Source organism: Aedes aegypti, unplaced genomic scaffold, assembly GCF_002204515.2.
Source record: "Aedes aegypti strain LVP_AGWG unplaced genomic scaffold, AaegL5.0 Primary Assembly AGWG_AaegL5_hic_scaff_1759_PBJ_arrow, whole genome shotgun sequence".
Classification (NCBI taxonomy): domain Eukaryota; kingdom Metazoa; phylum Arthropoda; class Insecta; order Diptera; family Culicidae; genus Aedes; species Aedes aegypti.
The window spans coordinates 64,652-88,736 of record NW_018735222.1 but is presented as its reverse complement, the minus strand read 5'-3'; the positions used below and the strand labels follow the sequence as shown (position 1 = coordinate 88,736).

Below are 24,085 nucleotides of genomic sequence, written 5' to 3'. Positions count from 1 at the left end.
CTGTTGAACGGAATTTCATATGTATTTTTTCTAGATTAATATCCAATCATTATATTTGTAATTGTTATTTATATCGTATGAATTTAAAAGATACCAATCTTTGTGAATGCGGTTCATTTTATGAAGATATTGATCACATTTTATTAAAATGTTCACGTTTTATTGTACCCAGAAACAAACTTTTCAATAAAATAATCAGCTTGAAATATGAAATTCCAATTTCAATCAGAGATATTTTGGCTCAGAAATGTTTTCCCTTGATGAAAATTTTCTTTGAATTCCTAAATGAAATCTCTTACCATGTTTGATACTATCTTTTTTGTATATTTTTTGCTTTTTATTTCAGATTGACCTCACTTTGGAACTGGCATTCTACGTGATGATCCTTGTATTGGCGATTACGGTTCTGTAATGGATCCATTCCGGATGAACCTTTAGATTTAAATTTCTTATTTTATAATGTTTTAGAAAAGATAAAGAGGTTTTGTGCCTTTTTGAGAAGATTTTTACTTAAAATCACTCAAAGGGGCTTTTCCCTCTTTCAAAATTATTAGTTAAAAATAAATAAATAATAATAATACTCGTGTGGATACTCTATACCTTGAAAAACGCAGAATATTTCCAACACGAAAAGAGCCTCAAATATTATCTCGTGAACAAAATGAAAAAAGAGTTAATAGAGAATATAGAGTTGATTAGGCATGATATTTGATACTTTTTATACATTGTTGCTATTTCTGGGAAACAAAATGTCTACCATATTCCTACAGTATACCCATTAAAAAATATTTGCGAAAATCGTCATACTATGGATTATGATCATTTTTACGCAGCAACTAAAACGGATCATTAATTTAGTTAATTGTTTGATTAGTTTAATATGTCTAACCTCAGGTTTTAGTTTTGGGCATGATGTTTATCTGTGACTTTCCGCTAACAAGAGTGGGTTGGAAGCATACAATCCAATTTTATCATGGGATCATCACGCACAATCTTTGTAATAGGATCTTTGGGACCGTCCATAAATAACGTAGCATTTAATGGGGTAGGGGAGAGTCTACGAGATGTTACCAAAAAATATACAATATTTCACGAACAGTCATTCAGTGAACGACCATGTCTGCATCCCTAACACAGACATCTCTTCCGAACACCGTACTTTTGCCAGATTTGTCTTCATTCGTTTACTCTAACGTGTAAGCATTACTATTTCTGCCTTTCAAAATGTCTGAAGTCGCCGCTGCCGCAGCCCTTGCTGTCTCGCCAGCCAAGGCCTAGAAGCCAAGGGCCCCTAAGGGACAGGGCAAGCCAAAGAAGCCATCGACCCATCCCCCGGTGAACGATATGGTGGTTGCTGCTATCAAAACCCTGAAGGAACGGAACGGATCCTCCTTGCAGGCCATCAAGAAGTACATTGCTGCCAACTACAAATGCGATGTCGCCAAGCTTGCCCCATTCCTGAAGAAGGCGCTGAAGAATGGTGTCGAAAAGGGCAAGTTTGTCCAAACCAAGGGAACTGGTGCCTCCGGATCGTTCAAACTGAAGGCTGATGCTAAGAAGGCCGCCGGTGAAAAGAAAACGAAGAAGGCCGGTGAGAAGAAACCCAAGAAGGCTGCCGGAGAGAAGAAGAAGGCTGCCAAGAAACCAGCTGGAGAGAAGAAGGCCAAGAAGCCAGCCGGCGAAAAGAAAGCCAAGAAGCCAGCTGCAGCGAAGAAAGCCAAAGCTGCCGGTGCAAAGGCTGCCAAAAAGGCCGGAGGTGTAAAGAAGGCTGCTGCCCCGAAGCAAAAGGCCACCAAACCTTCGAAGACCGCCGCAAAGAAGCCAAAGACCCCAAAACCGAAGAAGGCTGCCCCAGCCAAGAAAGCTGCCGCAAAGAAGACCGCTGCCAAAAAGTAAAGTTAGCAACTTTCGGAAGCACCCGCAACTGTACTGTGAAACAGTATTCATTATCCAATCAGTCCTTTTCAGGACTACCAATGAAGATCATATCAAAGAGTTACTACTAAGAATATTCCTTTTACCGTACGATCGATCATTTTCTCAAGGTGAAGAGCACACATCTAGACAGTCTTTCAAGCTGATACCTTGACCGATTGGTCATTCGATAATCAATCGAACAATTTGTTTTCAACTTGAATGTCTGAAATTATGCTCTTGCTTGACGATTTGAGGTGTTGCTTCGATTCATCTACATTGTAACCTACGTTCTTTTTTTTCTTCTTATTTTTCAATAATGAACAACGGACTGATCTCAACCTGCAAAAGGGCCAGGCAGAGAAGTAGGTCCAGTCCCAACCAGTAGAGAAAAAAAATAATAATAAATAAATAAAAAATAAAACAAAAATACCAATCTTGGGTAAATGGTATTCAAAATTCCAAATCTTGGGTAAATGGTATTCAAAATCTACTTACATGCTAACTCCAGGGATGTACGCAGCCCATTTTTAACACAAAACAATTGCCAATTTCCTTATCGTGTATCTCGGGGGTTTTCCTTTTCGAGGTAATACAAACTGTTGCTGATGGTGTGTCTCATGCTTCTTTGCTGGAAAGCATAACTATCACTGTTCTATCCACATTGGCGGAGCTCAGCATCGCTTCCGAAGGAACGGTTGCTCCTATTTTTCACTGATCACTTTATGCGTTTAAGGAAGCAGGATCCATAATTGTTTTTCGATCATTCAAACCCGTAGCCGTTAAGGCGAAGCAGGCCGTCGTTGAAATTTGTACGCGTCGTTAATGATTGTTGCTAATTCATCTAACGATTTCGAATCAAAGAAAATCAGCTAGTTTTGCACTAACATAGCTGAAAAAGTATCAGCATACCTTATGCATGTTAGTGCGTACAGTGATTCTTTTTCAAGTCAATATAAACTATCACGACTGAGTTTTATCACTTTGAAATGCATGCTGAAAAGTCATCATTGTTGCCAAAACGAATGACGGGCCTTAAGAAGTTTTGCATTATAATGTGTTTTGTTTTAGAATGATATTCACAGTATAACATTCGTAATATTCCGTTTCGAATGAACGACATCCAAATTATAAGAAAAATGAACCATTCACAATGGAATTTCTTTCTTTATTCGTTAGGCCAGTAAATTCTGATCTTGGACGGAATGGACGCCGTTCATATGGAGTGTGAAGTTCATTAGAGTGTGAAGCAAACAAGGATGACGAAAACTTCCATGCAACAGGATGTCGTCGTTCTCTCGTCTCTACCAACACGTTCAACCAGCCGCTCGAACGAACACGCTAAAAAAATATAGAGATGATTGAAAAGTTTCAAGCACCCCTGTGCTGTGTGTCAGTTCTGTGTTATATGTTTTTAGCGTGGAAGCTCAAAGCTGAGAAAAGCTCACACGGAAACAGAACCCAACACGTTCGAACACGCTAAAAAAATATTTATAGAGAACAGAATTGATTACGATTCACACGAAATCGGGGTTTTGTAGACCAACAAGAAGTTTGTGTCATATTTTGCTATGCAGAAAAATCGCTCCTGTGCTGGTTTCTTCTTCTTTTATCGTAGGGGAAATAGGGGCATAATGAACACGTTAAGCAAATGTTCGTTTTAAGACCTTAAAATGGCAATATATTTAATTTACCCGTCGCTATTTTTAAGGTTGATGTTAGTATGACGTGCTACATTCATTCATGATGATAAAAATCATATCATATGTCAGAAAAGCGAGATAGAAAATTTGGCCGAAAACAATGCTGGTAAAAAGGTATCGGGGCAAAATGAACACCTGCATGAAATTTAGTGATTCTAATATATTTAATGACTGTCAATCGTTCCAATATGTAAAAGGGCTCTTCCTCAAACATAATAACTAAAAAGAACCTTTCTGGGTTCGTTACTTTGCTCAAAAATTGGATTTTTCCTCGGCCTTGCTTATGTGTCAATTTGAAACTGAGAAAAACTTTAAGTCAAATTTTGAAGGACAATTGAAGCAAAAAATAATCTTTTATACCGTCAAACCCTTCAAATGCAATACAGATTTCATGCGGTGTATGAACTTTTGATGAAGTATGCATATTCTCAGATATTGAGGGGGTGTCCATTTCGCCCCGTATGTTCATTGTGCCCCTAATCCCCCTACATTTTATGGCTCACAGAGATGATTGAAAAATTTCACGCACCCCTGTGCTGTGTGTCAATTCTGTGTTATATGTTTTTAGCGTGGAGGCTCAAAGGTGAGAAAAGCTCACACGGAAACACAAACCGACCCAAGTTTGGCTTCATTTCACTCAAATCGGCTCTTCCGGGCGATAGCTCCAATTTATCGTCATGTACTACCATATTAAAATGCGTTGTATTGGAGTGGAATGCATATAATTCTATATTCAGGAAAAGATAGTTTTACGCTGTTTATAAATATGAGTTTATTGTTAAATTTTATTGTGGCTGATCGACAAATGCCTAATGGTTCGATGTGTTGTTGTATGCTGGGGAGTTCCGTTTCTAATAACCAAAATTCAAAGTAAAATATACAAATAAAGGCACACTACGCATAGAGGAATTTAATTCGTTCATCGTTATTCGGTTATTAGGTCAGTGGATTCTGAAATTGGGCGAAATGGATGCAGATAATACGGGGCGTTGTTAGAGTGTGAAAAATCAAAACTGGAAGACCCAACATTGGAATAGAAGGGAAGGTTGTTCGCAATTAAAAGAGGCAAAGCATAGGCACAAATGACATAAGTTATACACATGACTGCCATACTGTCTCAAGCGCCCACAAGTTCACTAAAAGCCGTCCCCATACTATGAGACCGAAAACACTCATATTGTCAACAACAACAGTCACCCCACAGTTATGGGTAGCACTCTGATATGGATCAGAGATGGATTAAAACGGGAATATCTCATCAAACAGAGTTGCAATTACGCAGAACACATTTTACCTACGTGAGCCATAAATCTGTGCAACATCGCAATCAATTATAAGATGCTCGATCATATTTTTTCCGACCGTATTCCCACAAACGTTGATTCATAACTGTGGGGCATTGAAACCCGTACCACAGTTATGGATCATTTATTTTAATCATGTCTTGTTCTGAAAAGTGACCCTTAGTTGATCCATAACTGTGGGGTGACTGTAGTTGCGATTGTACCTTCCGTATTTTTTTTTTTTTATGAGCCATACAGTACGCGCGTCGATTCGCCGTTGAAAACCATACCATACCATAGATTCCGAAAGAAACGCCAAAAAGTATGCTTTCAGTAACATACCATTCACTTACCCAGCAGATAAAGTGCTGTTGTAGTGTTTTGATCAACTACATACATGGACCCACCTCTCTCACTGATCCCCATCTTCGGGACTATCGAAATGCAGTTTTGAATGAGGAAAACCGTGTTCTTCTAGACTTTATCAGGTTTCTCAGCTGAGGTAACCGTTACAAACTTAATCATACCGCAAGGCGGGGTAACTTTGGTAGTTTTGTGGAGTATAATCTGATTATTCCTGCACACTGTAGAAAACATTTTTATCTTAAATTTTGCCGTCGAAAGTTGGCATTACCGTAAAACGGGGTAACTTTGATAGTGCGTGACCCACAACATACTGAACGAAATAACAAAGTTTCTGTCAATCAGTTAAGCAAACCGAATGCAGAAGTAAAGAGTATTAGTATGACACTTGGAATCAAGTAAATTTGAGAATTTATATGCAAATATTAAAAATTTATAAGATTTTTCCATTTTTTAAAAGCTCACAAACAATCTGTTCTACGATCACTATTCGATGAAGCCATAATGAGTTCGTCACTTGTCCTTGACAGCCTAGTTGTAGTAGAACATGAATTCGGACTCAAATCTCTTAGCGAATACCATGCTTACATGGTGCTTTGTGCTTTGTGATTGCACAGATCACTCGAGTTAGTTTTCGCGCGTTTCCGAAGTAATTTTGCACCACAATCTGGGTGTGTTAACGATGTGGATGACGACGTTGGAAGCGGTTTGTGGGTGCTCAGTCGAAAACGGATTATCAACTGGTTTCATAGTTTTGTTTAAGATGAGTGAAATATGATGACACACATTCATTATATACAATCAATCACTGCACGGTGGTATGCGCCAGATGCTCAACAACGCATACCGAAAAAAATGAAGTTAAGCAAAACAAGCAAAAACGGAATGGTACAGTTATGCAGAATCAGCACGAACGATTGCTACCTGACAATGAAGTCCGGGTAGGAGATGCATGCACGTGAGTGGTATGAAGCTAGATGGAACTTGTGTGGATAGTTGAAGGCGTCAAAACGAACGATTTAGGTAGTAACTGTTTCTTGAGATTTCGCCGAGCTGGTTATCGTATTCGCCCTGCTAATACAGCGTAAACTTGGAAAACAGGAATAAACTTATCTGAACTCTAGAGCAACAACAAAACACACAGCCTGATGGCTACGAATGACACGGGTAGGAGATGCATGCCCAACAACAACAGTTATGCAGAATCAGCACGAACGATTGCTACCTGGCAATGAAGTCCGGGTAGGAGATGCATGCACGTGAGTGGTATGAAGCTAGATGGAACTTGTGTGGATAGTTGAAGGCGTCAAAACGAACGATTTAGGTAGTAACTGTTTCTTGAGATTTCGTCGAGCTGCTAATCGTATTCGCTCTGCTAATACAGCGTAAACTTGGAAAACAGGAATAAACTTATCTGAACTCTAGAGCAACAACTAAACACACAGCCTGATGGCTACGAATGAAACGGAGAATGTGTCGGGAGGAGGGGTTTACGAGTCGTTCATGACGGCAATCAAAAACTTGCTTGTTGGATACATAACACCGTACGATGGCAGACTGCTATTAGTAATTGAATATTGACCTGATAACTCTTTTGGGAATGTGTTTGGTGGCCCTGAAAAGGGCCGTTTTGAGAGCGGAAATATGGATACGATTTAACCTCCGAAACCGTACAGAGTACGTCCCTGACGCTTCAGAGCGTAGACAACATCCATGGCGGTTACGGTTTTACGCTTGGCGTGTTCAGTGTAGGTAACAGCATCACGAATGACATTTTCCAGGAATACCTTCAGCACTCCACGGGTTTCCTCGTAGATAAGACCAGAGATACGCTTGACTCCACCACGACGAGCCAAACGACGGATGGCGGGCTTGGTGATACCCTGGATGTTATCACGCAAAACCTTGCGATGACGCTTAGCGCCTCCTTTTCCTAGTCCTTTGCCTCCCTTACCACGGCCAGTCATTTTGTATGTTTAGTTCGGTGTTCGACTACGGTTGTAATGAAACTGATGCCTTCCGCTGGCGGACTGCCACTTTTATACCCGCACGAGGGGTGCTTTCTTCTTGCCATTCTTGCTTTTCTTATTCTTTCGGGGCTTCTGATTGGTTGCCTGCGTCGAAACAAGCATATAAAAGTAGACGTCGAGTTTTCGACCCTCATTATTTCGCCTCGTTTCAACGCATTCGTTTGGATTGTAAAACAAACTTCACCATCATACAATGGCTCGTACCAAGCAGACTGCCCGTAAGTCTACTGGAGGAAAGGCTCCTCGCAAGCAGCTGGCTACCAAAGCCGCTCGCAAGAGCGCCCCGGCTACCGGAGGAGTCAAGAAGCCCCATCGTTATCGGCCAGGAACCGTCGCTCTGCGTGAAATCCGTCGCTATCAGAAGTCAACTGAGCTGCTGATCCGCAAGCTGCCCTTCCAGCGCCTGGTTCGTGAAATTGCTCAGGACTTCAAGACTGACCTGCGCTTCCAGAGCTCGGCTGTCATGGCCCTACAGGAAGCTAGCGAGGCCTATCTGGTCGGTCTTTTCGAAGATACCAACCTGTGCGCCATCCACGCCAAGCGTGTCACTATCATGCCCAAGGACATTCAGCTGGCTCGCCGTATCCGTGGAGAACGTGCCTAAATTTGGTCTACGTTAGTTACCATTCTAAAAAACGGCCCTTTTCAGGGCCACTACCACATTCCACAAAAGAGTTATTAGGAATTATTCCCTCGGAATAACTGACGAAGTCAACTTATTCCCATATTTTCGCTAAATCCAGACTAACTCTTGGCGCATTTCGGCTAAAATACACCATTCGACTTCCAACATCTTTGTATCTCTCGCTATCGTGAAAGAGCCAATAAATCGGTTACATTACGCTACGCCTAGCCTACGCTAGCCAATTAATCGGTTACATCCTGAGCATTACGCCATTATTGTTTTTAACGGCAGGGCAGACTGAACGACGCAGGTAACGACATATGTGTTCCGTTTGTATCGAGTGCACAAATCGGTAGGCAAAATGACAATGAAACGGCTTCAGCATCAGCCGTGATTTCTCTACCCATATTTCAAACTTCTACCCCTTTATGGCAAACGATGGAGGATGTGGTGTGTGAGGATGCTCGATATTCACCTAGAAAACTTAACTCAAAGCCCACCTTTGATAATGACAAACTAACACTGCTGGCATGTTTCCACCAGCAAAACAGCACACAATCTAGGTGGAAGTTGAGAATAACATTCCTCGTAACTTAACTCTAAGCACACCTTTGTTTATGACAAACTAATAACATTCCTCTGACTTAACTCTAAGCGCACCTTTGTTTATGACAAACTAACACTACTGGGATGTTTTTTTCCACCAGCAAAACAGCACACAATCCAGATGCAAGCAGCAGTGGTTGGTGCTAAACGAATGCGATTGGTAGCACCACCAACGACGGCGAGTGGCTGACGTGCTGTGTGCCGATAGTAGTTGGATATTATTTGCAAATGACACCTATACGTACTTATACAATAGTTTACTTTACACCAAATACATAATTTCGAACAACTCTCTAGCGGTAGAACGAATATTGTCGTCCTGAAAAGGACGGTTTTGGTTTGATGCGCACGGTCTTCAGTCGAGCGGGAAGTAATTTAGGCCTTCTTTTCGGTTTTCTTGGGCAACAGAACAGCCTGAATGTTTGGCAACACACCACCCTGTGCAATGGTAACGCCAGACAGCAGTTTGTTCAATTCCTCATCGTTACGGATGGCCAACTGCAGATGACGGGGAATGATTCTGGTCTTCTTGTTATCACGAGCAGCGTTTCCCGCCAATTCCAGAACTTCAGCAGCCAGATATTCCATGACGGCAGCCAAGTAGACTGGAGCGCCAGCACCAACTCGCTCGGCGTAGTTGCCCTTCCTGAGCAGACGGTGGATACGACCGACCGGGAACTGCAATCCTGCCCGGTTGGAACGGGACTTTGCCTTTCCCTTAACTTTGCCTCCTTTGCCGCGGCCAGACATTATGAGATAGTAGGTTTGAGTTTAACTAACAGAGAAACGTTTACAAAGCGTACGTAAACTGTACTGATGGGGAATCGCCAGAACGAGGGTTATTTTATACATGCGCAGCACTGCGATGTACCAATACCAGGGAGGTAGAAGTGGAAACATCGAAACAGCAAACAAATCGAAGGGGCGTAGCGGTGCTCTCTATTCTACGAGTATAAAAGATAAACCGCTCCGGTCGAACGGCATCAGTTTCTGTTTCCCTTTGGATCGAAAACAACGTCAAACCTATAGCGATGGCACCGAAAACCAGTGGAAAGGCCGCGAAGAAATCCGGCAAGGCCCAGAAGAACATTGTCAAGGGCGACAAGAAGAAGAAGAAGCAGCGCAGGAAGGAGAGCTATGCCATCTACATCTACAAGGTGTTGAAGCAAGTCCATCCCGACACTGGCGTTTCTTCAAAGGCTATGAGCATCATGAACAGCTTCGTCAACGACATCTTTGAACGTATTGCCGCCGAAGCCTCCCGTCTTGCTCACTACAACAAGCGCTCGACAATCACTTCCCGCGAAATTCAAACCGCCGTCCGTCTTCTGCTTCCAGGAGAATTGGCTAAGCATGCTGTTTCCGAAGGCACCAAGGCCGTCACCAAGTACACCAGCTCCAAGTAAATGACGACCGACATCGAATAATCGCAGCAAACCAAAAGGCCCTTTTCAGGGCCACTATTTCAATCATAGAAAAGAGTTAAATTCGGAAAAAATGACCCTTCGCAGCGACTGTAATACTCAATAGCTAAACCGACTGTTTCGTAATGGCGAACATCATACCACCCCATCGTAGTTTGCTTACATGATTCAATGTCAAATTGATCCCCCAACTACTTGTTACCAAACTTTGGTTGTTTCAAAATATCTACTTGGACCTCTATGCTTTGCAAAAAGCCTGACTGAACTGACAATACTTACCGAATAGTGCAATGACGCCCTAAACTCAACCTGTATGATTTGCTGCCTACTTTCAGGTATCGCACAGAGAGAAAATAATATCATTATGAGTGAAACGGTCTGCCTTCTCGTATCAGACAGCAGCAAAGCAATATATCGATCTAGCCTAGTAGCAAAAGTAACATATTCAACAAAGTGAGTGAGCATTAGCCCATTACGTTAGAATCTCAAATCACGCCAAAGTACGTGAACTTAATTTCAATCTTTTAAAATATGAACCATGGAGCTCATGCTACGCTCATGGACGGCGCCGTTTGTGCTAGTGGTGAAGGTAGGGCATTAAATTTTCCCTATTGAGGTGTCCTTGTTCTCCGTACCGGAGCGGGTTCCACCAGGCCTAACGACAGACATTATATATCAGTACTCAGATCTTCAAGGCTGACGAGCAATCAATCAGTTCTACAAATAATCAACAACTGCAGCAACTTTCGGCTGCATCCCGAAAACGATTCTTAAACCGGAAACGTATAGGCGCCGTATGTACACGTACATTGTTTGGTGCTCTCGCGTTTTTCGGTTTCACATTTCGGGGATCGATTACCAAAGCTTCTTTTAATTTCTTGCTTACATGGAATTAACAGTAATGAAACCGACAGAAAGTTTAATTAACCAAACTACAACAAACGCGGCACTGACCTAACGCGTTGATTCTTATTCAGGGCTATGCATGTCCTACAGACTCGCACTGGCAGCGATGTTCTTGCGGGGTGTGCTGTCTGATATTACAGATTGTATTTTATTGTAGCGAGTTTGCAGTTATAAATTTCAACATAAACCAAAATCTTAACTAAACATTCACTATCCTGTGCAGTGCGGTGGCATCGATGGCTAAGGCAACGCATTTGTTGAAATTGGACAATCAACGGTGGGTATATCTCAAGCGGGTGAGAGTTGCTTTGTTTTTAAACGATTATGAGTTACATGACTATTTTGTTTACAGATTAAAATAAAATTGATTGATTGACATTTTTATCGAGCCCATGTTGTGGGTATGGTTTATGGAAAACCATCAAATTAACATTGTTAAAAGTTTACTTAAACCAAACCCACGAACATCGCCCGTCAGCACTGGGAATGACTTTGTTTGAGACCTGTTATGAGCCATAAGGTAACGGATTTTTCATAATATATGAATGTAAACGCAAAGAGCGACTATTGATGTTTCTAAATTCATTACCGGCAAGCATGATAGCATTGTTTCAATAGTTGCTATTAATTGTTTTATCTAGCGAAGCCACACCATATGAAGCACGAGTGCCATTACGACATGTTTACGTGGTACTTTTCTCAATGCCAGCCCAGTGTAGCGGTAATGGGCTGCTAGCGAGATTCATATACTCGCCAGACGGACATACTAAAATGTAAATATGTTTAGTGAAGAACGGAAAACTGAGTTTTAGAAAGATGTTACCAAAAAAATATACAATATATCACGAACAGTCATTCAGTGGACGACCATGTCTGCCTCCCTAACACAGACATCTCTTCCGAACACCGTACTGTTGCCAGATTTGTCTTCATTCGTTTACTCTAACGTGTAAGCATTACTATTTCTGCCTTTCAAAATGTCTGAAGTCGCCGCTGAAGCCGCTGCCGCAGCCCCTGCTGTCTCGCCATCCAAGGCCAAGAAGCCAAGGGCCCCTAAGGGACAGGGCAAGCCAAAGAAGCCATCGACCCATCCCCCGGTGAACGATATGGTGGTTGCTGCTATCAAAACCCTGAAGGAACGGAACGGATCCTCCTTGCAGGCCATCAAGAAGTACATTGCTGCCAACTACAAATGCGATGTCGCCAAGCTTGCCCCATTCCTGAAGAAGGCGCTGAAGAATGGTGTCGAAAAGGGCAAGTTTGTCCAAACCAAGGGAACTGGTGCCTCCGGATCGTTCAAACTGAAGGCTGATGCTAAGAAGGCCGCCGGTGAAAAGAAAACGAAGAAGGCCGGTGAGAAGAAACCCAAGAAGGCTGCCGGAGAGAAGAAGAAGGCTGCCAAGAAACCAGCTGGAGAGAAGAAGGCCAAGAAGCCAGCCGGCGAAAAGAAAGCCAAGAAGCCAGCTGCAGCGAAGAAAGCCAAAGCTGCCGGTGCAAAGGCTGCCAAAAAGGCCGGAGGTGTAAAGAAGGCTGCTGCCCCGAAGCAAAAGGCCACCAAACCTTCGAAGACCGCCACAAAGAAGCCAAAGACCCCAAAACCGAAGAAGGCTGCCCCAGCCAAGAAAGCTGCCGCAAAGAAGACCGCTGCCAAAAAGTAAAGTTAGCAACTTTCGGAAGCACCCGCAACTGTACTGTGAAACAGTATTCATTATCCAATCAGTCCTTTTCAGGACTACCAATGAAGATCATATCAAAGAGTTACTACTAAGAATATTCCTTTTACCGTACGATCGATGATTTTCTCAAGGCGAATCTCAAGGTGAAGAGCACACATCTAGACAGTCTTTCAAGCTGATACCTTGACCGATTGGTCACTCGATAATCAATCGAACAATTTGTTTTCAACTTGAATTTCTGAAATTATGCTCTTGCTTGACGATTTGAGGTGTTGCTTCGTTCGTTTTTTTTTTCTTTTTTTTTTTCAATAATGAACAACGCACTGATCTCGAACTGCAAAAGGGCCAGGCAGAGAGGTAGGTCCAGTCCCAACCAGTAGAGAAAAAAAAAATAAATAAATAAAAAATAAAACAAAAATACCAATCTTGGGTAAATGGTATTCAAAATTCCAAATCTTGGGTAAATGGTATTCAAAATCTACTTACATGCTAACTCCAGGGATGTACGCAGCCCATTTTTAACACAAAATAATTGCCAATTTCCTTATCGTGTATCTCGGGGGTTTTCCTTTTCGAGGTAATACAAACTGTTGCTGATGGTGTGTCTCATGCTTCTTTGCTGGAAAGCATAACTATCACTGTTCTATCCACATTGGCGGAGCTCAGCATCGCTTCCGAAGGAACGGTTGCTTCTATTTTTCACTGATCACTTTATGCGTTTAAGGAAGCAGGATCCATAATTGTTTTTCGATCATTCAAACCCGTAGCCGTTAAGGCGAAGCAGGCCGTCGTTGAAATTTGTACGCGTCGTTAATGATTGTTGCTAATTCATCTCACGATTTCGAATCAAAGCAAATCAGCTGGTTTTGCACTAACATAGCTGAAAAAGTATCAGCATACCTTATGCATGTTAGCGCGTACAGTGATTCTTTTTCAAGTCAATATAAACTATCAAGACTGAGTTTTATCACTTTGAAATGCATGCTGGAAAGTCATCATTGTTGCCAAAACGAATGACGCGCTACTTAGCCTTCATGATTGTTGCTAATTCATCTCACGATTTCGAATCGAAGAAAATCAGTTGAAAAAGTATCAGCATACTTTATGCATGTTAGCGCGTACAGTGATTCTTTTTCAAGTCAATATAAACTATCACGGCTGAGTTTTATCACTTTGAAATGCATGCTGAAAAGTCATCATTGTTGCCAAAACGAATGACGGGCCTTAAGAAGTTTTGCATTATAATGTGTTTTGTTTTAGAATGATATTCACAGTATAACATTCGTAATATTCCGTTTCGAATGAACGACATCCAAATGATAAGAAAAATGAACCATTCACAATGGAATTTTTTTTCTTTATTCGTTAGGCCAGTAAATTCTGATCTTGGACGGAATGGACGCCGTTCATATGGAGTGTGAAGTTCATTAGAGTGTGAAGCAAACAAGGATGACGAAAACTTCCATGCAACAGGATATCGTCGTTCTCTCGTCTCTACCAACACGTTCAACCAGCCGCTCGAACGAACACGCTAAAAAATATAGAGATGATTGAAAAATTTCAAGCACCCCTGTGCTGTGTGTCAGTTCTGTGTTATATGTTTTTAGCGTGGAGGCTCAAAGCTGAGAAAAGCTCACACGGAAACAGAACCCAACACGTTCGAACACGCTAAAAAAATATTTATAGAGCACAGAATTGATTACGATTCACACGAAATCGGGGTTTTGTAGACCAACAAGAAGTTTGTGTCATATTTTGCTATGCAGAAAAATCTCTCCTGTGCTGGTTTCTTCTTCTTTTATCGTACATTTTATGGCTCACAGAGATGATTGAAAAATTTCACGCACCCCTGTGCTGTGTGTCAATTCTGTGTTATATGTTTTTAGCGTGGAGGCTCAAAGGTGAGAAAAGCTCACACGGAAACACAAACCGACCCAAATTTGGCTTCATTTCACTCAAATCGGCTCTTCCGGGCGATAGCTCCAATTTATCGTCATGTACTACCATATTAAAATGGGTTGTATTGGAGTGGAATGCATATAATTCTATATTATATATATTCAGGAAAAGATAGTTTTACGCTGTTTATGAATATGAGTTTATTGTTAAATTTTATTGTGGCTGATCGACAAATGCCTAATGGTTCGATGTGTTGTTGTATGTTGGGGAGTTCCGTTTCTAATAACCAAAATTCAAAGTAAAATATACAAATAAAGGCACACTACGCATAGAGGAATTTAATTCGTTCATCGTTATTCGGTTATGTCGTAAACTGCGCTCTTATAAATACGGAACAGTAAAACACACGTCCGTTCTCACGCAAATCCGTTTCAAAACTGATTCAAAGGGAAGCTTTCATTTTTCCCGCGAACTACTTCATGCTGAGCTTTTCTACACTCTCGACGATATATAATCATCTTTATTAAAATTGAACTTCAACTTTACTTGTTCAGAATAATTACCCAAATGAACAATAATTTACCCACTTATAACTATTCCCTACATTCACCCTCTCCTCTACTCTTACTTAGAATCTATGAAATGAAAATCTCGCACTTTTTTATTCTAATCAAAGTCATAGAAAATTTAACAAGATTTTTCATATCATAGTTTATATTTTCTAATACACCGCATACAGCTCTGTCTGGTCATGCTGTTTTGGATTGAGCTTACCAGACTCGAAACATTCTATTAGCAGCAGAGTCAGAGAAAGTTTCACAAGATTCTTATCACATCATAGTTTACATTTTCTAATACACCACGTACAGTTCTGTCTGACCTTAGTCATGCTATTTTGGATTGAGCTTACTAGGCTCGAAGCATCCCATTAGCAGCAAAGTCAGAGAAAAATTCTAACAAGATTCTTTTCACATCATAGTTTACATTTTCTCATACACCACGTACAGTTCTGTCTGATCTTAGTCATGCTATTTTGGATTGAGCTTACCAGGCTCGAAGCATCCCATTAGCAGCAAAGTCAGAGAAAGTTTCACCAGATTTTTTTCATATCATAGTTTATATTTTCAAATACACCGCGTACAGTTCTGTCTGATCTTAGTTATGCTACTTTGGATTGAGCTTACCAGGCTCAAAACATTCCATTAGCAGAAAATTTAGAAAAAAAAATCTTCTCACATCATACTTTACATTTTCTAATACACCACGTACAGTTCTACCTGATCTTAGTCATGCTATTTTGGATTGAGCTTACCAGGCTCGAAGCATCCCATTAGCAGCAAGGTCAGAGAAAAATTCTAACAAGATTCTTATCATATCATAGTTTACATTTTCTAATACACCACGTACAGTTCTGTCTGATCTTAGTCATGCTATTTTGGATTGAGCTTACCAGGCTTGAAGCATCCCATTAGCAGCAAAGTCAGAGAAAAATTCTTCTCACATCATACTTTACATTTTCTAATACACCACGTACAGTTCTACCTGATCTTAGTCATGCTATTTTGGATTGAGCTTACCAGGCTCGAAGCATCCCATTAGCAGCAAAGTCAGAGAAAAATTCTTCTCACATCATAGTTTACATTTTCTAATACACCACGTACAGTTCTACCTGATCTTAGTCATGCTATTTTGGATTGAGCTTACCAGGCTCGAAGCATCCCATTAGCAGCAAGGTCAGAGAAAAATTCTAACAAGATTCTTATCATATCATAGTATACATTTTCTCATACACCACGTACAGTTCTGTCTGATCTCAGTCATGCTATTTTGGATTGAGCTTACCAGGCTCGAAGCATCCCATTAGCAGCAAAGTCAGAGAAAGTTTCACAAGATACTTTTCACATCATAGTTTACATTTTCTAATACACCACGTACAGTTCTGCCTGATCTTAGTCATGCTATTTTGGATTGAGCTTCCAGGCTCGAAGCATCCCATTAGCAGCAAAGTCAGAGAAAGTTTCACAAGATTTTTCTCATATCATAATTTACATTTTCTAATACACCGCGTACAGTTCTGTCTGATCTTAGTTATGCTATTTTGGATTGAGCTTACCAGGCTCGAAGCATCCCATTAGCAGCAAAGTCAGAGAAAAATTCTTCACACATCATACTTTACATTTTCTAATACACCACGTACAGTTCTGCCTGATCTTAGTTATGCTACTTTGGATTGAGCTTACCAGGCTCGAAGCATCTCATTAGCAGCAAAGTCAGAGAAAGTTTCACAAGCTTTTTCTCACATCATACATTACATTTTCTAATACACCACGTACAGTTCTGTCTGATCTTAGTCAAGCTATTTTTTTATTAAGCTTAGACCAGAGTTGGATTACAAATTTCGATCAAGTTTCAAATCATCTTCCAATCCACTCCAGAGTTGGATTTCAATTCTCATTACACGCAAACAAATAATCTACTGAATCCATTTCAGTGTAGACCCGACTAGGTCCGATGGTACATCAAATCCATCGACCAACGCACTACCGAGTTAGATTTCAACTTTCATTAGACCCGACTAGGTCCGATGGTATTTCAAATCCATCGACCAACTCACTCCCGAGTTGGATTTCGAATTTCGATCAAGTTTCAAATCATCTTCCAACCCACTCCAGAGTTGGATTTCAATTTTCATTAGACCCAACTAGGTCCGATGGTACTTCAATTCCATCGACCAACTCACTCCCGAGTTGGATTTCTATTTCGATCAAGTTTCAAATCATCTTCCAACCCACTCCAGAGTTGGATTTCAATTTTCATTAGACCCGACTAGGTCCGATGGTACATCAAATCCATCGACCAACCCACTCCCGAGTTGGATTTCAATTTTCATTAGACCCGACTAGGTCCGATGGTATTTCAAATCCATCGACCAACTCACTCCCGAGTTGGATTTCAAATTTCGATCAAGTTTCAAATCATCTTCCAACCCACTCCAGAGTTGGATTTCAATTTTCATTAGACCCGACTAGGTCCGATGGTACATCAAATCCATCGACCAACCCACTCCCGAGTTGGATTTCAATTTTCATTAGACCCGACTAGGTCCGATGGTATTTCAAATCCATCGACCAACTCACTCCCGAGTTGGATTTCAAATTTCGATCAAGTTTCAAATCATCTTCCAACCCACTCCAGAGTTGGATTTCAATTTTCATTAGACCCGACTAGGTCCGATGGTACATCAAATCCATCGACCAACTCACTCCCGAGTTGGATTTCTATTTCGATCAAGTTTCAAATTATCTTCCAACCCACTCCAGAGTTGGATTTCAATTTTCATTAGACCCAACTAGGTCCGATGGTACTTCAATTCCATCGACCAACTCACTCCCGAGTTGGATTTCTATTTCGATCAAGTTTCAAATTATCTTCCAACCCACTCCAGAGTTGGATTTCAATTTTCATTAGACCCGACTAGGTCCGATGGTACATCAAATCCATCGACCAACTCACTCCCGAGTTGGATTTCTATTTCGATCAAGTTTCAAATTATCTTCCAACCCACTCCAGAGTTGGATTTCAATTTTCATTAGACCCGACTAGGTCCGATGGTATTTCAAATCCATCGACCAACTCACTCCCGAGTTGGATTTCAAATTTCGATCAAGTTTCAAATCATCTTCCAACCCACTCCCGAGTTGGATTTCAATTTTCATTAGACCCGACTAGGTCCGATGGTATTTCAAATCCATCGACCAACTCACTCCCGAGTTGGATTTCAAATTTCGATCAAGTTTCAAATCATCTTCCAACCCACTCCAGAGTTGGATTTCAATTTTCATTAGACCCGACTAGGTCCGATGGTACATCAAATCCATCGACCAACTCACTCCCGAGTTGGATTTCTATTTCGATCAAGTTTCAAATTATCTTCCAACCCACTCCAGAGTTGGATTTCAATTTTCATTAGACCCGACTAGGTCCGATGGTACATCAAATCCATCGACCAACCCACTCCCGAGTTGGATTTAAATTTTCATTAGACCCGACTAGGTCCGATGGTATTTCAAATCCATCGACCAACTCACTCCCGAGTTGGATTTCAAATTTCGATCAAGTTTCAAATCATCTTCCAACCCACTCCAGAGTTGGATTTCAACTTTCATTAGACCCAACTAGGTCCGATGGTATTTCAAATCCATCGACTAACTCACTCCCGAGTTGGATTTCGAATTTCGATCAAGTTTCAAATCATCTTCCAACCCACTCCAGAGTTGGATTTCAATTTTCATTAGACCCGACTAGGTCCGATGGTACATCAAATCCATCGACCAACCCACTCCCGAGTTGGATTTCAATTTTCATTAGACCCGACTAGGTCCGATGGTATTTCAAATCCATCGACCAACTCACTCCCGAGTTGGATTTCAAATTTCGATCAAGTTTCAAATCATCTTCCAACCCACTCCCGAGTTGGATTTCAATTTTCATTAGATCCAACTAGGTCCGATGGTACTTCAATTCCATCGACCAACTCACTCCCGAGTTGGATTTCAAATTTCGATCAAGTTTCAAATCATCTTCCAACCCACTCCCGAGTTGGATTTCAATTTTCATTAGACCCGACTAGGTCCGATGGTACATCAAATCCATCGACCAACCCACTCCCGAGTTGGATTTCAATTGTCATTAGACCCGACTAGGTCCGATGGTATTTCAAATCCATCGACCAACTCACTCCCGAGTTGGATTTCAAATTTCGATCAAGTTTCAAATCATCTTCCAACCCACTCCAGAGTTGGATTTCAACTTTCATTAGACCCAACTAGGTCCGATGGTATTTCAAATCCATCGACTAACTCACTCCCGAGTTGGATTTCGAATTTCGATCAAGTTTCAAATCATCTTCCAACCCACTCCAGAGTTGGATTTCAATTTTCATTAGACCCGACTAGGTCCGATGGTACATCAAATCCATCGACCAACCCACTCCCGAGTTGGATTTCAATTGTCATTAGACCCGACTAGGTCCGATGGTATTTCAATTCCATCGACCAACTCACTCCCGAGTTGGATTTCAATTTCGATCAAGTTTCAAATCATCTTCCAACCCACTCCAGAGTTGGATTTCAATTTTCATTAGACCCGACTAGGTCCGATGGTATTTCAAATCCATCGACCAACTCACTCCCGAGTTGGATTTCAAATTTCGATCAAGTTTCAAATCATCTTCCAACCCACTCCAGAGTTGGATTTCAACTTTCATTAGACCCAACTAGGTCCGATGGTATTTCAAATCCATCGACTAACTCACTCCCGAGTTGGATTTCGAATTTCGATCAAGTTTCAAATCATCTTCCAACCCACTCCAGAGTTGGATTTCAATTTTCATTAGACCCGACTAGGTCCGATGGTACATCAAATCCATCGACCAACCCACTCCCGAGTTGGATTTCAAATTTCGATCAAGTTTCAAATCATCTTCCAACCCACTCCCGAGTTGGATTTCAATTTTCATTAGATCCAACTAGGTCCGATGGTACTTCAATTCCATCGACCAACTCACTCCCGAGTTGGATTTCAATTTCGATCAAGTTTCAAATCATCTTCCAACCCACTCCAGAGTTGGATTTCAATTTTCATTAGACCCGACTAGGTCCGATGGTACATCAAATCCATCGACCAACCCACTCCCGAGTTGGATTTCAATTGTCATTAGACCCGACTAGGTCCGATGGTATTTCAAATCCATCGACCAACTCACTCCCGAGTTGGATTTCAAATTTCGATCAAGTTTCAAATCATCTTCCAACCCACTCCAGAGTTGGATTTCAACTTTCATTAGACCCAACTAGGTCCGATGGTATTTCAAATCCATCGACTAACTCACTCCCGAGTTGGATTTCGAATTTCGATCAAGTTTCAAATCATCTTCCAACCCACTCCCGAGTTGGATTTCAATTTTCATTAGACCCGACTAGGTCCGATGGTATTTCAAATCCATCGACCAACTCACTCCCGAGTTGGATTTCAAATTTCGATCAAGTTTCAAATCATCTTCCAACCCACTCCCGAGTTGGATTTCAATTTTCATTAGATCCAACTAGGTCCGATGGTACTTCAATTCCATCGACCAACTCACTCCCGAGTTGGATTTCAATTTCGATCAAGTTTCAAATCATCTTCCAACCCACTCCCGAGTTGGATTTCAATTTTCATTAGACCCGACTAGGTCCGATGGTACATCAAATCCATCGACCAACCCACTCCCGAGTTGGATTTCAATTGTCATTAGACCCGACTAGGTCCGATGGTATTTCAAATCCATCGACCAACTCACTCCCGAGTTGGATTTCAAATTTCGATCAAGTTTCAAATCATCTTCCAACCCACTCCAGAGTTGGATTTCAACTTTCATTAGACCCAACTAGGTCCGATGGTATTTCAAATCCATCGACTAACTCACTCCCGAGTTGGATTTCGAATTTCGATCAAGTTTCAAATCATCTTCCAACCCACTCCAGAGTTGGATTTCAATTTTCATTAGACCCGACTAGGTCCGATGGAACATCAAATCCATCGACCAACCCACTCCCGAGTTGGATTTCAATTTTCATTAGACCCGACTAGGTCCGATGGTATTTCAAATCCATCGACCAACTCACTCCCGAGTTGGATTTCAAATTTCGATCAAGTTTCAAATCATCTTCCAACCCACTCCCGAGTTGGATTTCAATTTTCATTAGATCCAACTAGGTCCGATGGTACTTCAATTCCATCGACCAACTCACTCCCGAGTTGGATTTCAATTTCGATCAAGTTTCAAATCATCTTCCAACCCACTCCCGAGTTGGATTTCAATTTTCATTAGACCCGACTAGGTCCGATGGTACATCAAATCCATCGACCAACCCACTCCCGAGTTGGATTTCAATTGTCATTAGACCCGACTAGGTCCGATGGTATTTCAAATCCATCGACCAACTCACTCCCGAGTTGGATTTCAAATTTCGATCAAGTTTCAAATCATCTTCCAACCCACTCCAGAGTTGGATTTCAACTTTCATTAGACCCAACTAGGTCCGATGGTATTTCAAATCCATCGACTAACTCACTCCCGAGTTGGATTTCGAATTTCGATCAAGTTTCAAATCATCTTCCAACCCACTCCAGAGTTGGATTTCAATTTTCATTAGACCCGACTAGGTCCGATGGTACATCAAATCCATCGACCAACCCACTCCCGAGTTGGATTTCAATTGTCATTAGACCCGACTAGGTCCGATGGTATTTCAATTCCATCGACCAACTCACTCCCGAGTTGGATTTCGAATTTCGATCAAGTTTCAAATCATCTTCCAACCCACTCCAGAGTTGGATTTCAATTTTCATTAGACCCGACTAGGTCCGATGGTACATCAAATCCATCGACCAACCCACTCCCGAGTTGGATTTCAATTTTCATTAGACCCGACTAGGTCCGATGGTATTTCAAATCCATCGACCAACTCACTCCCGAGTTGGATTTCAAATTTCGATCAAGTTTCAAATCATCTTCCAACCCACTCCCGAGTTGGATTTCAATTTTCATTAGATCCAACTAGGTCCGATGGTACTTCAATTCCATCGACCAACTCACTCCCGAGTTGGATTTCAATTTCGATCAAGTTTCAAATCATCTTCCAACCCACTCCCGAGTTGGATTTCAATTTTCATTAGACCCGACTAGGTCCGATGGTACATCAAATCCATCGACCAACCCACTCCCGAGTTGGATTTCAATTGTCATTAGACCCGACTAGGTCCGATGGTATTTCAAATCCATCGACCAACTCACTCCCGAGTTGGATTTCAAATTTCGATCAAGTTTCAAATTATCTTCCAACCCACTCCAGAGTTGGATTTCAACTTTCATTAGACCCAACTAGGTCCGATGGTATTTCAAATCCATCGACTAACTCACTCCCGAGTTGGATTTCGAATTTCGATCAAGTTTCAAATCATCTTCCAACCCACTCCAGAGTTGGATTTCAATTTTCATTAGACCCGACTAGGTCCGATGGTACATCAAATCCATCGACCAACCCACTCCCGAGTTGGATTTCAATTGTCATTAGACCCGACTAGGTCCGATGGTATTTCAATTCCATCGACCAACTCACTCCCGAGTTGGATTTCAATTTCGATCAAGTTTCAAATCATCTTCCAACCCACTCCAGAGTTGGATTTCAACTTTCATTAGACCCAACTAGGTCCGATGGTATTTCAAATCCATCGACTAACTCACTCCCGAGTTGGATTTCGAATTTCGATCAAGTTTCAAATCATCTTCCAACCCACTCCAGAGTTGGATTTCAATTTTCATTAGACCCGACTAGGTCCGATGGTACATCAAATCCATCGACCAACCCACTCCCGAGTTGGATTTCAATTGTCATTAGACCCGACTAGGTCCGATGGTATTTCAATTCCATCGACCAACTCACTCCCGAGTTGGATTTCAATTTCGATCAAGTTTCAAATCATCTTCCAACCCACTCCAGAGTTGGATTTCAATTTTCATTAGACCCGACTAGGTCCGATGGTACATCAAATCCATCGACTAACTCACTCCCGAGTTGGATTTCAATTTCGATCAAGTTTCAAATCATCTTCCAACCCACTCCAGAGTTGGATTTCAACTTTCATTAGACCCAACTAGGTCCGATGGTATTTCAAATCCATCGACTAACTCACTCCCGAGTTGGATTTCGAATTTCGATCAAGTTTCAAATCATCTTCCAACCCACTCCAGAGTTGGATTTCAATTTTCATTAGACCCGACTAGGTCCGATGGTACATCAAATCCATCGACCAACCCACTCCCGAGTTGGATTTCAATTGTCATTAGAGCCGACTAGGTCCGATGGTATTTCAATTCCATCGACCAACTCACTCCCGAGTTGGATTTCAATTTCGATCAAGTTTCAAATCATCTTCCAACCCACTCCAGAGTTGGATTTCAACTTTCATTAGACCCAACTAGGTCCGATGGTATTTCAAATCCATCGACTAACTCACTCCCGAGTTGGATTTCGAATTTCGATCAAGTTTCAAATCATCTTCCAACCCACTCCAGAGTTGGATTTCAACTTTCATTAGACCCAACTAGGTCCGATGGTATTTCAAATCCATCGACTAACTCACTCCCGAGTTGGATTTCGAATTTCGATCAAGTTTCAAATCATCTTCCAACCCACTCCAGAGTTGGATTTCAATTTTCATTAGACCCGACTAGGTCCGATGGTACTTCAATTCCATCGACCAACTCACTCCCGAGTTGGATTTCTATTTCGATCAAGTTTCAAATCATCTTCCAACCCACTCCAGAGTTGGATTTCAATTTTCATTAGACCCGACTAGGTCCGATGGTACATCAAATCCATCGACCAACTCACTCCCGAGTTGGATTTCAAATTTCGATCAAGTTTCAAATCATCTTCCAACCCACTCCAGAGTTGGATTTCAACTTTCATTAGACCCAACTAGGTCCGATGGTATTTCAAATCCATCGACTAACTCACTCCCGAGTTGGATTTCGAATTTCGATCAAGTTTCAAATCATCTTCCAACCCACTCCAGAGTTGGATTTCAATTTTCATTAGACCCGACTAGGT

General features: G+C 41.5%; 6 protein-coding genes across 6 annotated transcripts; 4 read left to right on the top strand and 2 right to left on the bottom strand.

The window, feature by feature from the left end:
• The first annotated feature begins 1,344 nt into the window (after window positions 1-1,344).
• On the top strand, window positions 1,345-1,896 carry LOC110680733 (histone H1B-like). The gene has a single exon (XM_021856524.1). It carries the CDS (start codon window positions 1,345-1,347, stop codon window positions 1,894-1,896), a length of 552 nt encoding a protein of 183 aa, XP_021712216.1.
• Window positions 1,897-6,709: 4,813 nt separating this feature from the next.
• On the bottom strand, window positions 6,710-7,337 carry LOC110680729 (histone H4). Its single transcript, XM_021856521.1, has one exon. The coding sequence runs from the start codon at window positions 7,228-7,230 to the stop codon at window positions 6,919-6,921; it is 312 nt and encodes a 103-aa protein (XP_021712213.1). The 5' UTR covers window positions 7,231-7,337; the 3' UTR covers window positions 6,710-6,918.
• A 21-nt stretch (window positions 7,338-7,358) lies between these two features.
• On the top strand, window positions 7,359-7,950 carry LOC110680725 (histone H3). The gene has a single exon (XM_021856517.1). The coding sequence runs from the start codon at window positions 7,487-7,489 to the stop codon at window positions 7,895-7,897; it is 411 nt and encodes a 136-aa protein (XP_021712209.1). The 5' UTR covers window positions 7,359-7,486; the 3' UTR covers window positions 7,898-7,950.
• Window positions 7,951-8,766: 816 nt separating this feature from the next.
• On the bottom strand, window positions 8,767-9,373 carry LOC110680726 (histone H2A). Its single transcript, XM_021856518.1, has one exon. The coding sequence runs from the start codon at window positions 9,272-9,274 to the stop codon at window positions 8,900-8,902; it is 375 nt and encodes a 124-aa protein (XP_021712210.1). The 5' UTR covers window positions 9,275-9,373; the 3' UTR covers window positions 8,767-8,899.
• Window positions 9,374-9,451: 78 nt separating this feature from the next.
• Window positions 9,452-9,987, top strand: LOC110680727 (histone H2B). The gene has a single exon (XM_021856519.1). The coding sequence runs from the start codon at window positions 9,556-9,558 to the stop codon at window positions 9,928-9,930; it is 375 nt and encodes a 124-aa protein (XP_021712211.1). The 5' UTR covers window positions 9,452-9,555; the 3' UTR covers window positions 9,931-9,987.
• Window positions 9,988-11,779: 1,792 nt separating this feature from the next.
• On the top strand, window positions 11,780-12,615 carry LOC110680723 (histone H1-like). Its single transcript, XM_021856514.1, has one exon. It carries the CDS (start codon window positions 11,832-11,834, stop codon window positions 12,510-12,512), a length of 681 nt encoding a protein of 226 aa, XP_021712206.1. The 5' UTR covers window positions 11,780-11,831; the 3' UTR covers window positions 12,513-12,615.
• Window positions 12,616-24,085: the final 11,470 nt, after the last annotated feature.

Excerpts from the sequence above, each read along its gene's own strand:
- LOC110680723 (XM_021856514.1), top strand. The coding sequence starts at position 11,832 with ATGTCTGAAGTCGCCGCTGAAGCCGCTGCCGCAGCCCCTGCTGTCTCG.
- LOC110680733 (XM_021856524.1), top strand. The coding sequence starts at position 1,345 with ATGGTGGTTGCTGCTATCAAAACCCTGAAGGAACGGAACGGATCCTCC.
- LOC110680729 (XM_021856521.1), bottom strand. The coding sequence starts at position 7,230 with ATGACTGGCCGTGGTAAGGGAGGCAAAGGACTAGGAAAAGGAGGCGCT.
- LOC110680726 (XM_021856518.1), bottom strand. The coding sequence starts at position 9,274 with ATGTCTGGCCGCGGCAAAGGAGGCAAAGTTAAGGGAAAGGCAAAGTCC.
- LOC110680725 (XM_021856517.1), top strand. The coding sequence starts at position 7,487 with ATGGCTCGTACCAAGCAGACTGCCCGTAAGTCTACTGGAGGAAAGGCT.
- LOC110680727 (XM_021856519.1), top strand. The coding sequence starts at position 9,556 with ATGGCACCGAAAACCAGTGGAAAGGCCGCGAAGAAATCCGGCAAGGCC.